The sequence below is a fragment of the Idiotropiscis lumnitzeri genome, chromosome 2 (genome assembly GCF_059441095.1).
Source record: "Idiotropiscis lumnitzeri isolate Australia: NSW breed Sydney's pygmy pipehorse chromosome 2, RoL_Ilum_1.0, whole genome shotgun sequence".
NCBI classification, from domain to species: domain Eukaryota; kingdom Metazoa; phylum Chordata; class Actinopteri; order Syngnathiformes; family Syngnathidae; genus Idiotropiscis; species Idiotropiscis lumnitzeri.
This window is the reverse complement of record NC_142392.1, coordinates 29,170,710-29,185,934: the sequence shown is the minus strand read 5'-3', so window position 1 is coordinate 29,185,934 and position 15,225 is coordinate 29,170,710. Positions and strand designations below refer to the sequence as shown.

The 15,225-nt window shown below is 43.9% G+C and overlaps 1 protein-coding gene across 1 annotated transcript in view; it reads left to right on the top strand.

Moving 5' to 3' along the window:
* LOC148342241 (uncharacterized) overlaps positions 1 to 13,829 on the top strand; it is a 230,223-nt gene extending 216,394 nt beyond the window's left edge. The window contains exon 2 of the mRNA XM_088287815.1: positions 12,323 to 13,829. Coding sequence (XP_088143941.1) covers positions 12,323 to 13,581 — 1,259 coding nt within the window. The 3' untranslated portion in view covers positions 13,582 to 13,829. The remainder of the gene's footprint in view (positions 1 to 12,322) is intronic.
* The last annotated feature ends 1,396 nt before the right edge of the window (positions 13,830 to 15,225 follow it).

The following is a 15,225-nucleotide window of genomic DNA, read 5'->3' as shown; positions in this document are numbered from 1 at the left end:
CGCGAGCTGACGAGGAAGAGACAGGGATGTCGTGCGGGGGCTAAACGCCAGGCAAGGAGGAGACGATATCACCCCGTCCTTCCGTCCGTTATTATGGGGAATGTTCGATCCCTCCCCAACAAAATGGACGAGCTAACAGCGCTAACCCGGCACGAGAGGATTGTCCGGGAGGCTAGCTTGCTGGTGTTCACGGAGTCGTGGCTAACAGAGCTAACGCCGGACGCCGTCGTGGAATTGGACGGCTTCCAAATACTACGCGCGGACAGGACACTGGAGAGCGGTAAGAGAAAAGGGGGAGGGCTGGCTGTGTTTGTTAATGATAGATGGTGTAACCCTGGGCACATAACTGTTAAGGATCAACTTTGCAGTCGGGACATTGAGCTGATAGCTGTTAGCATGCGTCCGGTCTATTTACCGCGAGAGTTCAGTCATGTGATCGCGGTGGCGGCGTACGTGCCTCCCTCTGCTAACGGTGAGACAGCCTGTGATGTACTGAATGCAGCTGTGAGCAGGCTACAAACACAGCACCCAAATACCTTGTTCCTTATCTCTGGTGACTTCAATCATGCTTCTCCTTCCTCCTCTCTGCCTTCATTCACACAATATGTAACATGCCAAACCAGAGACAATAAAATATTGGACCTCTTCTATGCCAACACCAAGGAGGCGTACACGTCACTGCCCCTCCCCTCGCTGGGCACAGATGACCACAACTTGGTTGCTCTCCTGCCTGTGTACAAACCTCTCGTCCGCAGGCAGCCAGCTGTGACACGCACAGTTCAGCGATGGTCCGGAGAAGCCGAGGAGGCCTTGAAGGACTGTTTCAACACAACTGTGTGGGAGGTATTCAGCGAAGCTCACGGTGAGGACATTAATGGTCTAACAGACACAGTTACAGACTATATTAACTTCTGCATGGAGAACACCATTCCCACCAGGACTGTAAGATGTTTCTCCAACAACAAACCCTGGATCACACCGGACATTAAAGCTCTCCTGAAGGAGAAAAAGAGGGCTTTTGTTTCAGGCGACAAGGACGAGCTGAAGAGAGTGCAGCGTCAGCTGAGAAGGAGGATCTGAGAGGGGAAAAAGTCCTACAGGATGCGGATGGAAGAACAACTGCAGCGGAACAATGCCAGGGATGTCTGGAGGGGCCTGAAGACCATCTCAGGCCACGGACAAGCAGGTCAGACCCAGAAGGGTGGGGGGGGCTTCAGTGGGCAAATGAGTTTAACCTATTTTTCAATAGGTTTGATCAAATGTCTGACCCCGCTCAGGCTTCCCTGATGCAGCCCCCACCCACCCCTCCTGCCACTGCGAACAAGACCCTCTCTCCCCCTCTCTCGCCCCTCTCTCTCTCCACAGGCTCCAGTTCCCAGCCTCATCAGACAACCACCACTTCCTCCTGCTCAGCCTTGTTCCTCACAACATCTCAGGTGAAGAACCAGATGAGGAAGATGAAGGCGAGGAAGGCAGCAGGCCCAGATGGGATCAGCTCCCAGCTCCTCAAATCCTGCGCAGACCAGCTGTGTGGAATCGTCCAGCACATGTTCAACCTGAGCTTGAAGCTGGGCAGAGTCCCCCAGCTGTGGAAAACATCCTGCCTGGTTCCGGTTCCAAAGACACCCCATCCGAAGGAGCTCAACAACTTCAGACCAGTGGCGCTGACGTCTCATCTGATGAAGACCCTGGAGAGACTGGTCCTCGTCCATCTGCGCCCCCTGGTCAGCTCCTCAATGGACCCACTCCAGTTTGCATACCAGCCTGGCATCAGTGTGGATGATGCTATCATCTACCTGCTCCACACTTCATTCTCCCACCTGGAGAAGGCGGGGGGCACGGTGAGGATCATGTTCTTTGATTTCTCAAGTGCTTTCAACACCATCCAGCCCGCCTTATTGGGAGACAAGCTGGAGCAGGCGGGAGTGGCCCACCACCTCATCACATGGATCCACGACTACCTCACAAACCGGCCACAGTACGTGAGGACACAGGGCTGTGTGTCTGACGTGCTCCTCTGCAGCACGGGAGCGCCGCAGGGAACTGTTCTGGCTCCCTTCCTGTTCACCCTCTACACCTCGGACTAGAAATACAATTCCACAACCTGTCACCTGCAGAAGTTCTCTGATGACTCCGCGATTGTCGGCCTCATCACGGACGGTGACGATCGGGAGTACAGAGGGGTTACGCAGGGGTTCGTGGACTGGTGTCAGCAGAACCGCCTCCAAATCAACGCTGGGAAATCCAAAGAGCTGGTGGTGGATTTCCGCAAGCGTCGGCACTCTCCACCTGCACCAGTGAATATCCAGGGAACAGACGTTGAGAGGGTCTCAACTTACAAGTACCTGGGTGTTCATCTGAACAATAAACTGGACTGGAGCGACAACACAGACGCTCTCTATAGGAAGGGTCAGAGCAGACTCTTCCTACTCAGGCGGCTGAGGTCCTTTGGCGTTCAGGGAACACTCCTCAGGAACTTCTATGACTCTGTGGTTTCATCAGTCATCTTCTATGGAGTGGTCTCCTGGGCAGGAGGCATCTCGGGCCGGGACAAAAAGAGACTGGACAAACTAGTGAGGAGGGCCAGCTCTGTCCTGGGCTGCTCCCTGGACTCTGTGGGGGGCAGGAGGATGACGGCAAAACTGTCATCAATGCTGGACAAACCAGCCCACCCACTCAATGACACTCTGAGAACACTTTACAGCTCCTTCAGTGACAGACTTTTACACCCTCGCTGTACCAAAGAGAGATTTCGCCGCTCCTTCCTGCCGACTGCTGTCAGACTTTTTAACAAGAACATTGGGTCAGGCCTACAAACAGGAGGGCATTAGTGCAATTGTGCAGTCCTAGAATGCAATATTAACTACTACTGTACTTTCAGCCAAGGGTGTACTTAAACAACGACCAATGATGTATTTTGTTTACCATTACAGTATTCTTATTACAATACTTCTATCACTGTAGTATTTCTACCACTGCAGGATGTTCACTATTACAGTACTTTTATCATTGCAGTACTTTTACTATTACAGTACTTTTATCATTGCAGTATTTTCTATCATTGCAGTACTTTCCTGTCATTTCAGTACTCTCACCATTACAGTACTTTTATCATTGTAATATCTTTATCATTGCAGTATTTTCAATCATTCAGTAGTTTTTATCATTACAGTGTTTTCCCCCTCTGTATAATGGACAGACATTAGGAGTGTTTCCTTACACTAGATACGTTTATACTGTGTATATTTGCATGCTTTTTATGAATGTCTGCTGCTAATGTTACACATTAACGGCTACATTACGCCGCCGACTCTGTGTGATCTATATCTTTGCTGCTGTAACACTTCAAATTTCCCCATTGTGGGACTAATAAAGGACATCTTTATCTTTATTTACTGAGTTCCTATTAGGGCTGGGCGATAAACCGAAAATTTACCGTTACCGAAATTTATTAGAATGACCGACATCATTTTGCCCATGTCGGTAAATTCGGTGTCTAAAAAAAAAAAAAAAAGTCTTTTCTGTCTGAGGCGATGCTCATGCCCCTTTAAGACGGCTCCAGCGCGTGTAGTCACGTGACTCCTCCCTTCTGAACAAGAATGTAAACAAGACGAGTTCGTAGCTGGCGATTCAAATCCTGAAGCGGCTGACACGGCTGCGGACGAAGGAACGTTAGTTGAAATTGTTCCTGTCGCACTTGTCCCGAAAATAAAGTGGACATCTGTCGTTTGGAAATGTTTTGGGTTCCATTAAGACGATGTTTAAGCAAAAAAACATGAACTACAAAGTGCATCGTAAGCACCTGAAACAGCGCGTCCAACCTTTTCTTTTTCACCACCCACAACACAACCATGCTGTTGACTTGGAGCTTGTGCTAAAAGTTCAAAGTGAGAAGCAAGGTTCGACAAGTGACAACAGCCCATAACGGAGGCGACACCATACGAGAGAATGTCTCAGAGGTGGACGCGATAGCCGAGCACATAGCTCTAAAGATAGAGCTCCTCTAGTTACAGTGGAGCGGACAGGATTTAAACGCCTCATGAAAGTAGCCGACAAGAGGTACGAAAATATTTGTCGCAAACAGCACTTCCCGATATGGACAACATCGGGACGGGAGCGTAGACATGTCGAGCATTTTGCATCCACATCCGACTTGTGGTCGAGTCGCAACATGGATCCCTGTTTGAGCCCGACTGTGCATTACATAGACGACAAGTGGCGACTGCGCACCGGAGTACTCGAGACGGCACATTTTCCTAATGAAGCACACTTGTTTATTTGGCACTGGCATTCCATTGACATTTTTTTCCATTTTATTTAGCATTTTGTTTACAGGCGACTAGCGCCTTTGCACCTGGCATTATTTAGATTGTTTACACGATACCTTTACACAAATCTAGGCCTTTGCAAATGGAATTACAGCATCTCGGCACAATATATTTACATAAAAAGATTTTGTGAGAGGTACCCTTTTTCTCCTGTTCTTTGTGACATTGTTCAAATCATGCAAAGCAAGCTATTTGGAATGTTTATACAAATGGTTTTTGTAATTTTATTTTTCACTGAAAGTAATGTGTACCAGTTGGTCAATAAAAAAACAGTTAATATGCATTTCCTGCATTTATTTTTATTTTGGCCATCAGGGGGAATTTATCGTGCATTTATCGTTATCGAGGTAAAATTGCCCAATTTACCGCGATATTGATTTGATGTTATATCACCCAGCCCTACCTCACATGCATCTGGATTAAGGACTTTCTGACCAACAGACCCCAGACTGTGTTGCTCGGCCCCTACACGTCCTCCACCCGTACGCTGAGCACCGGTTCCCCTCAAGGATGCGTGCTGAGCCCTCTCCTATACGCCCTCTACACCTACGACTGCAGCCCGGCCCACGGTAACAACACCATCGCCAAGTTTGCTGACGACACGACAGTGGTCGGTCTGATCTCGGAAGGTGACGAGACAGCCTACAGAGAGGAGGTAAAGAGGCTGACGGCTTGGTGCAAGGACAACAGACTGCAACTCAACATTGCAAAAACAAAGGAGATCGTCATCGATTTCAGGAGGAACAAGACGGTGCCGCCCCCCCTCTGCATCGAAGGCGTGTGTGTGGAGAGGGTCCACACGTTCAAGTTCCTGGGAGTACAGATCTCCGATGACCTTTCTTGGAGTCACAACACCACAGCAGTGGTAAAGAAGGTCCGCCAGCGTCTGCACTTCCTGAGAGTCCTCAGGAAATTCAACCTGGACAAGAAGCTGTTGCTGACCTTCGACCACTTGTCCATCGAAAGCCTGCTGACCTACTGTGTCTCCACCTGGTACAGCGGCTGCACTGAGGCGGACAGAGTGAGGCTCCAGAGGACAGTCAAAACAGCGCAAAGGATTATTGGCTGCCCTCTCCCCTCACTGTCGGACATCTACACCGCCCGGTGCCTCAGAAGGGCTCTCAACATCGTCAAAGACAATACCCACCCAAACTCACACCTGTTTGACCTGATGCCCTCTGGCAGGCGCTACAGGTGCATCAAATCAAGGACCAATAGACTGAGAAACAGTTTCTTTCCAAGAGCCATCTCCATTCTAAACTCACACACACACACACACACACACGACCACCCGCACCTTGCAGAACAGCAACGTGATGTGTTTCTATACACCCTATTCGGTATTATTTTCCATTGCTATTCTCACTATTCTCTTATTTATCTAATTTATATATTTATCTGAATTATTGTAGTATTACACTGGAGAGGGGAGCTCTCTAATCTCGTTGCACACTTGAGTACAATGACAATAAAGGGATTTCTGATTTCTGATTCTGAACAAAATAGTGACACGAATATTTAAAAAGTAACGACAGTAACGATTAAACATTGAATACTAAATTATTACTAAAATAGTTCAATGAATCTAGAAATAAATAATCACCGTAGTTTAATGAATACTGAAACGAATAATTAAATATTTAAGTTAGTTAAGTTATAAACACTGAAATCATTTTTAACACTCTAACATTTAGATAATAAAACAGTGAATTTAAAATTCGCAACCACGTCGCTGGCGAAAAACTCTGAAAAAAGGCAAAGGTGCAAATATGTTGACATAAAGTTTCACTTTATCATGTCAACTGTTCATAATAGGGAAATACATTTGGAATACTATCCAACCAACAACATGGTGTCAGATGTGAAAACAAAACCAGCAACAAAAGTAAAATTCAATACATCTCTCAAGTTCATATTTGGGAACTAAAATGTTTGTTCATGTGCTTCTTAGGTTTTTCTCTATGTTTAGAAGAAGATAACAATGATTTGCATCGCAAATGGCGACATCTGTCGGTGAGTTGGTGATAGTGCTCCACACAGCCAGCAGCCAATCATATCACAAAGGGGTGTGTCCTGTTCTTCCGCTTTCGTGACGAACAGACTGCCTTTTTCTCGGAGGAAAAAAACGACGCCATCTTTCATTCGTCTCGTCGAACAAAGAGAAGCTCACGAGTTATCGCCAAGCAGAGACCAAGTGCGGATTTGTTGAGATTGACGTTTGAAAATGTGTGCAAGAACGACACCCAAGTACGAAGAGGAACTTTGTGGAATAAAAGAAGAGAACGAGCAACATCTTCAATTGCTGGGCGAAGGTTGCAAGCAGCTTCGTGTTGTGCTCCACAAAGCAGGTTTGTACACGTTTTACTCTCATTTGCTTTGTAAAGAACGACTTTCTATCGTTAGAAATATGCATCACAACATGAAGTTGTTTGGGGAAATACGTTCAAGGTTATTGACGTTTTATTTTTAAATATTGCCTTTTACTTGCCGGTTTGCTGAACATTTGTTTATGCCAAATAAAATCAGTGCAGAAAATAAATACCATTTGTTTATGCCAAATAAAATCAGTGCAGAAAATAAATGCCAAAGAATAACCAATAGTGGGGGGTAAAATCCGTGTTTTTCCCAGTATAAACTTTGTACTGATTATTTAACATTTTACATGTTCTAATTTTTATATCTTTTTCAAGCAATTCTTTACGGAAGGAATTGAGAAACATTTAGCAAATGAATCTTAAAAGCCAAACTTACTCCAATGCCTGTTCGTTTTTGTACTCACGAAGAAAAGGGTCAAATAAAGACTCAACAACAACTGATTAGAGTTCCGAAATTTAGTTTCTTTGATTTCTGGACTTCAGGAAATAGTACAAAGACAGATATCTGGGTGGCTTTTTCTTAATCTGACGAGAAACTGTACTCAGACGAGTACAATCGAAAAATGTCGCGCTGATCTCAGCCCAGCCTCACATTTTATTTTCTATGTCAAGGGTCATGTAGGTTGAATCGGTCGTCCTTGCTCCTTCCCCTGTCCACGTCCAAGGCTGACCTTCTCAGGCAGGCGGCAGTCTCTCCGTCTCTCCTGCTCACATTCCCCTGTAATCTCGTCAGTGTACAGATTGTGTGGTGTATGTTTTCCCAGATCAAATTATGTTTTTTGGTGTTCTTGATAGCGTCCCTGTGACTTCCGCCCAACTTGATATGTTTGAATCTTCGATGGCCTATGTGGAGAATGTGTTTAGTCGTATTTGTCCATGATGTGCTATCTGGTTTGTCATCAGTTTAACCTGAGCAGACTGAATCTGTTCTGAATGAGAGTGTGGGTCATAAAATTCTAAGTGTGCAATTTTGAGGTCTTACATTTAAACTAAGTCATATAAATTTAGCATATGAATGCATCAGTAAACACCATGACTACAATCCCAGTCAATCTCATCTATGCACTGTACTTCTACTTTCATTTGATAAATGCTTTTTGTTTAATCAATGTTTAACATATTCAGTAACTATGAACCTGCTAAATTAAATAATTGACCTTCTGTCCCGGAAGTGTTTAAAATAATGCCAGCAATCATAATACAATCCTTCAATATTCATGTCCAGTGTGGCCATTCCCTATAAGAAGGGAAGGCCGGAGAGAGGGGACAACTTTCCCTTTTTTCTTTTTGGGGAGACTTCTTTTGACATCAGCATGTGACGAGAATAAAATCTCTTTCTAACCAAAATGGCTGTGTCAGAGAATTTTTTTCCATCACCAATTCTGCCATACTCGGCGACCTGTCCGGAGGGAAGCTGAGCCGGCATCAACAACAAAATATACCACATTTTTGGCATTTTGCTCCATTGAGGGTCTCGGGGTGCTGGGGCGCAGGCGTTCAACAGCCGGCCGGCTGAACTTTAGGTGAGATGCTTTTACTCACAATGGGTGTTGTGCGCCTGTGTCCAAGCGGTCGGGGCTTTTGGGGTCGTTAAAGAGAGCTTGTGCGTGTGGGTCTGCTGGCTGATTGGTCGTGGAAAATGTCCCTGTGTTAGTTTCAATTATTGTTTAAACAAGAGGCCTCTATAAATGATTAAAACATTCAAAGATGTCAAAGTAACCACACTATGAAAGAACATTAGAAAAAGTATAAATAAATGGACAAATGAAAAAAAATGATGATAGGAACTAAGTAAATGGGGACTTGTGCGGGAGAAATGTGCAGAAGATGAAGAAAAGAAAGGTCTAGTGGTTAAAGAGATGAGAAATAGGAATTGTAAAACTATAGCTATAGACAACATAGTCGTGAATAAGCTCAGTTTGAGCACAGACTCTGGCCAGGGTGTAAATTTTATCAGGAAAATTATGAGCTGGAAATAGAAATAATGAAGAGAAGCGCGCTTCCACGTATCGTATTGTGATTTGTCAACACGGAAAAGCCCTGAGTGATGAAAACGTGAACATATGGTTCAGGAACAGGTCTGTTTGACGACAAAAGTCTGACTATGGTAAACAATTGATAATTAGACCTCAATGAAGTGATTGTGCAGTTGAAAAAGTTCATATATTGAGTGTGAAAAGCTAAAGTGAGAAACTAGGATTAACTATTTGGCAAACACTAGAACGTATTCAGTCTCGAGGAAGACTGAATGCAGTAAAATTGCAATAAGAAGAACAATAAACCAGCCCAGAGTGTTACAATGTCCTGCAAACAAAAGTTTGGGATTGCCCCTGACGGTGAAATTCCTCTCTGAACTCCTCCTTTGTGCCCCCGGCAGCAACTCATGAAACAGGGAAACTGATAAGAGATACAATTTTGTTGAAACAGAACATGCAAGGTTAAAGGTCATGCAAAACAAAAAAAACCCCCATCTAATGTTCCATACTTCAGTTTTGCGACCGATGTACGACGGTAATTCAATTAATGGAACGACATTTTGAGATGGAAATGACAGGAATGTCATGAATTATCATGTTATGAGGGGACTTTTGAGATTCAGTAAATTGATTTAAATTAAATTACAAATTTTTAGTCTGCGGATATTCCACTTCAAAGAATACTGACTCATTGGTTGAGGAAAACGGGGTTACATTAGTTAGTGAAAAAAGAATAGCTAAATTATAGTTGACGTGTTCATGGGGATTGAATATGAATCATAAACAGAAGACAAAACCAATTGGCATTTGTAAAATATGATGAGGGATTAAGTTGGTGAGCTCTTATGGGAGACGGGGCGAGACGCGAATGGATTGAAGCTTCCGCCAGTGACCCGTCCAATAGTGTCACCACCACACAGCTGTGCCGGGTGGCCGTCCTCGAGGGCGTGCGCCTCCCAGTTACTGACATCATGCGGAACAGTCCGTCAATGAGAAACTGCTAATCAGTATGAGTAGAATCCCCGTTTCTGCATCGATGAAAGAAAATATTGTATTGGATGTAGAAAAAGAATTGTTACACTCGCGGGTTCAGGGGGCCAAGAGTGCTAATTCACCGGGAAAAGAAAAAAAGAATATGGGGGGAAAAAAATTAAATAAAACGGGGCGGAAGCAGCTCATGCAGCAGCCGACGCATGCAGCTCCCATTGCGTCTGCTCTTTCCGTTTCCGCTGCCACCGCAGGCTTGTTGTCCGCACCGGCCGGTCAACAAGGTCACGTAACAGAAGTAGGGGTGGTTATAGACATGGGTTGTGAGTGGGACGTTCTTTTGCTGTGGGGTCACTGGGTGATGAGCGGTCCAAACCGAGCCACTTCCTGAAATGTGCCATCCTGTGGTCCAGCGCCATGCCTGTCACAAAGAGCTCCTCTAGCACGGGGGCGCCATCGCTTCCCCCTCCTCCGACAACGCTTCTATGGCTTCCAAACGCACACTTGACGCCTCAACCCGATTGGGACCACATTCCACGATAGGGGTGCCCGCGGAGCCTCAGCATTCAAGGACCGGCAGGTCTTGGCATTCCGGTGACGATTGATGGACAACAGTTTATGATGGTGGAACAAGATATTCCACGCTTTGCAAGTTCCTTCTGCATATCCCAGTGAGCAACAACACTGTCACGTTTGTGGGACTCTTGAGATTGGCCGAGTCACTGCCATGGACCGAACCCACACCTGTGAATCAAACACTGGAATTCAAGTGGGACTGAATTTCCAGAAGGGACTGAATTTGACTGTGCACTTCCGCCGGGGGAAGCATATGTTGTCCTCCGTTCCATTCGACTGGGCAGCTCTGAGACCAGGGTCTCCATCCTCCCGCGGGTGGTACGTCCTGTTCCTGCTCTGGTCTGCGCGGTGAAGCCGCCTCCACCCCTTCAAACCACCAATTGGTCCTTTGCATTGAACACTGAGTTCTGATGATTTGGTTTGTCAGGATGCATTCACCCAAAATCGAGGGTCAGAAGTGCATCTTGCATTAGGATTATGTATTTGTGATGTCTACCGGTGCTGCCTCGCATGTGTGCCTTGCCCCAGAGCAGAGGAAACGGTATGAATTGTCTATGTTCACTGAGCCACAAATCACATTAACTATCGGTGCGCATCATCATACTAAAGATTTCGGCCCATTGGTGAAGACTTTTGGCAGAATTAATTTCAGATGTTGAATACTCCATGTCACTAGCAGGGTGTGGTGTTTCAGCACCCATTACGAATTCCTCTGTTATGAAACATTTTCCGAATTTCGACACTTTGGTAGACAGTGAATGGGTCACTCTGAAGAGAAATCTGTTTGCGTCTCTGCCAGAGGGGTTGTGGACCCGGGGTCTGACTGATGTTGTGCTCTGCTCCACAGCTTGTCCAATTTGTTTTTGCTATATCTGCAAAAGTTTTTATATTATTGTGAAAGAAATTAAGTTTGTCATGTCATCATGTTTCAAAACTATGCTTACGGGTTAATAGAAGGTCACAAAAACATGGACCTCTTAAACAGGAAAACGTGAGTTCAGTGGTAACAGAGTTGTGTCTATGCTGGCAGTTTAGCAGGAAGCCACAAAAACAGATGCACGTCTTGAGCCGTGTTTGACAGGAAACCGTTTAGCTCGCATTGAACAGAAGTGTGACCCTAACATGTCTTGTAAGCTGAAACTGTTCGAACAACAGGAAGTGTGTGGACGGGTGTGATAAAGTCGAAGTGTTCATGTTTTTCCGTTCTTAATGAGTTTGCAAATTCAAAATGCTTTGCTGTGCTTCAATAAAACGCCGCACAGCAGCGGGAAAGCTTTTCTCTTTGGCGGACTGCTCCTCGCAAGTGACAAAGACAATCTTGGCTGGGTGATTCATTTGTGCAGGCTTGTCTTGATTTTTTACAAAAAAATATCTGACACATCATGTTCAAGCAATTCCTTATGGAATGATTCAACCTGACTCTAAACACTGTGCACACTGCGGCAAAAATATCAATGGCGGTTGAATTTTAGTGGATAAAACACAAAGGGTTAAGTTTTTAAAAAAACCAAGTACGTATTGGTCTTATTCATGAACTTTGTACTGGCTTACAATTGGCTTAAAAAGGGAGAACGTCACAACCCCCTTTTCTACCCACAAGCCTGGGAACATTTAGTTCTATCTCTAAATGCAAAATGAAATACTTGAAAACATATTTCACTTGAAGGATTCCTATATTATCGATGACATTATGTTGCGATGGCCCCCAGTGGCCCCCATTAATATGTGAGGGTCCCACAACAGGTGTTCCATCAGACGCACACAATAGCCTGTGTGTGCTAACTTCAGCTCGCTTCCAGAAACGTCTGCGGCCATGTCAGGAATGAAATCGGCATCAGCCGCAACGTGCTTCCTTTTTAAATGCTCTTTTACCACTGTTGTGCTGCGAGGAAAGGGAGGTTTACATCGTAGGACGTAATTTTGTGAAATGCCCCCATGGTCCGGTCCAAGTTGGGGTCGCACGCATTGCTCCGTATGCGGCAGGCACAAGTCAAGGTAGCACGGTAGAAACAATATAAGACAAAGTCGCCGCCTGAGCTTTGACTTGAACAAACCAAATTTGTCTTTTTGTGTCCTGCAGACGTCAGTGAAAACGATCTCCGTTCTGTGAAAGAGGAGCCAGACTTGACTCACATCAAAAAGGAAGAGGAGGAGGAGGAGATCAACAAGTCACCAGTGAACGTTCTCCCTATAAAGACTGAAGATGAAAACAAGGATGAGAGTGAGGACAACAGAGGGGCGGAGCCTCCAAGCAGCAGCTCAAGTCATCACGTAACAACAGAAGGTGATAAAGACCACTGGGGGCCATCACAAGCACATAATGAGGACACATTATCGGACGCTCATGACGATGATGATGATGATGATGATGATGGGCAAGCCAAAGGTGAAAGGGCATGTCACACTGACAGTTGGGTATGTTCTCAGTGTGGGAAATCAACAACTTCAAAGTTGTCTTTGAAACGGCACACAAGAACACACGGAGAAAAACCTTTTTCATGCTCAGTTTGTGGAAAATGCTTCTCTGAAAAGTCACATTTGCAAATCCACACAAGAACACACAGTGGAGAAAAACCTTTTTCCTGCTCAGTTTGTGACAAGAGTTTCTCTCAAAAGCCAAGTTTAACATATCACACAAGAACGCACAGTGGAGAAAAACCTTTTTCCTGCTCAGTTTGTGGCAAAAGCTTCTCTCAAAAGACTCATTTAGTAAGGCACACAAGAACACACAGTGGAGAGAAACCCTTTTCATGCTCAGTTTGTGGCAAATGCTTCTCTCGAAAGTCTAATTTAGTAAGGCACACAAGAACCCACAGTGGAGAAAAACGTTTTTCTTGCTCGGTTTGTGACAAAAGCTTCTCTCGAAAGTTTGATTTAACGATCCACACAAGAACGCACAGTGGAGAAAAACCTTATTCATGCTCAGTTTGTGGAAAAAGCTTCTCTCGAAAGTTTGATTTAACGATCCACACAAGAACACACAGTCAAGAAAAACCTTTTTCCTGTTCAGTTTGTGGTAGACGCTTCTCTGTAAAGTCAAATTTAACTTGTCACACAAGAACACACACTGGAGAAAACCCTTTTTCTTGCTCAGTTTGTGGTAAAAGCTTCTCTCAAAATTCAAGTTTAACATATCACACAAGAACGCACTGTGGAGAAAAACCTTTTTCCTGCTCAGTTTGTGGCAAAAGCTTCTCTGTAAAGTCAAGTTTACGAAGCCACACAAGAACACACAGTGGAGACAAGCCATTCAGTTGCAGCGTTTGTGCTAAAAAATTCTTCACTAAACAGGGAGCTGAGAGACACGATTGTGCTGGTGAGAATAGCAGCGATCCTTGAAGCTTAAAAAAGGACAAAAAAAACTGAAGGAACTGACTCTTTGTGGTAAGATGTAAATGTGATTTTGAATAAATTATGATGTATTGAATTTTGCAAAGCTTTGTTATTGACACTAAGCCAATGTGATCAGTGCCAGAAGAAGCAATGTGTCTGAGTGATGTTTTTTTTGTGTTGACATCAAACATTATAAATGAAATTAATTGCCTTTGCCTGGAACAACATTTGTTAACGTTATGCTTTTCAGTTGTCTTTTTAATCGTACTTAATGGAAAAGGTGTGAGAAGAAACGGTGCTTATGAAATCGTTGCCTTCCACAATCATCAATAAAATCACTTGTTCCACTTGCTCAACTGGCCTTCATTATGCTGTGTGAAAAGGTGAAAAACAGATGTAGAAGTTGAACTATAAAAAGAACAAGAAAGAGAAACGCAAATAGTCTCAGTTTCTCTCAAAGGTTTTGGAATGTCAGGAGTTGCCAATCTGATGGCGACTGGAGTCAGCGCTGGTTTTCTCGCTGTTTTTGGCTGGCTCGTATATGTATGGTCCATTGAACAAAACTCAAACTCTTCAAATATCCCCTCACATACATTTAATATTTTGCTTTCTGATTAAATTTCTGACTGGCTAAATACACTTTCTAGGTCGAGCTCTATCAAGCGTTTCGGGTTTGTTGCTAAGCAGAATCTCACTTCGGAAAAAACTATCATTTTGTCAAATATACCCAATTAAATTTTTTATACGTTGGATTATTTATATAATGAAATAGGGAAATATTAAAATTGGCAACCACATACAGACCTAATTCAATTAATAAGAAATATGGAAACATTTTATAAATATTGAGCTCATTGAGAAGAGTCCTAATCTTGAAATAAATATTGAATTATAAAAATGACTAATGTTTTAAATTATTTCAATAACCCGACCCCGGATGAGCGGCAGAAAATGGCTGGATGGATGGAATAATTTAAATTATATTCATATTCAAATGAACAAATATATTAAGAAATATTCAAGTGTGAAATAAAAAGGTTTAAATTAATATTGATATAATTTCATATTAAAATAATTGAATAAATATTGTATTATTACATAAGCAAGCTTAAATATACATTGAAATATATTTTTTTAAAAAGTAGTGTGTTTTTAAATGGCCTAATTTAGATATAGGAAGTAATTCTCTTTATGAAACTATGAAGGGACTGGAGCTCACAGAAGTGACCAGTCTTGGTTCTGAAGTTCCGATGTAACCAGATACTGCCCTGAGAGAAAATAGGCCTGAGCATTGTTTATGGTGGGGGCAATTCTCTCGCCAGGTCAGTGACCTTCCAGGGTATGAGAGTAATTTAAGGTGGTCACTCGTAGACTGGTCGTATCAACGGGGAGACGCACCTGCTCTCCCTCTGGGGGACTTTTGGAAATCCCAAAGACGAGCGGGATGGGAATGCATATGCAACAAGGGAAAATGAGATATTCATGTCCTATTTGGATATTCCCTATAAGAAGGGAATGTCTGAGACGGGGCTCGCACGTTTTTGGGGAGACTTCTTTTGACATCAGCATGTGACGAGAATAAAATCTTTCTTCTTTCTTTTGTTCTTTTCCATCACCAATCCAGCCTTGCTCGGCTGCCTCTCCGGAAGG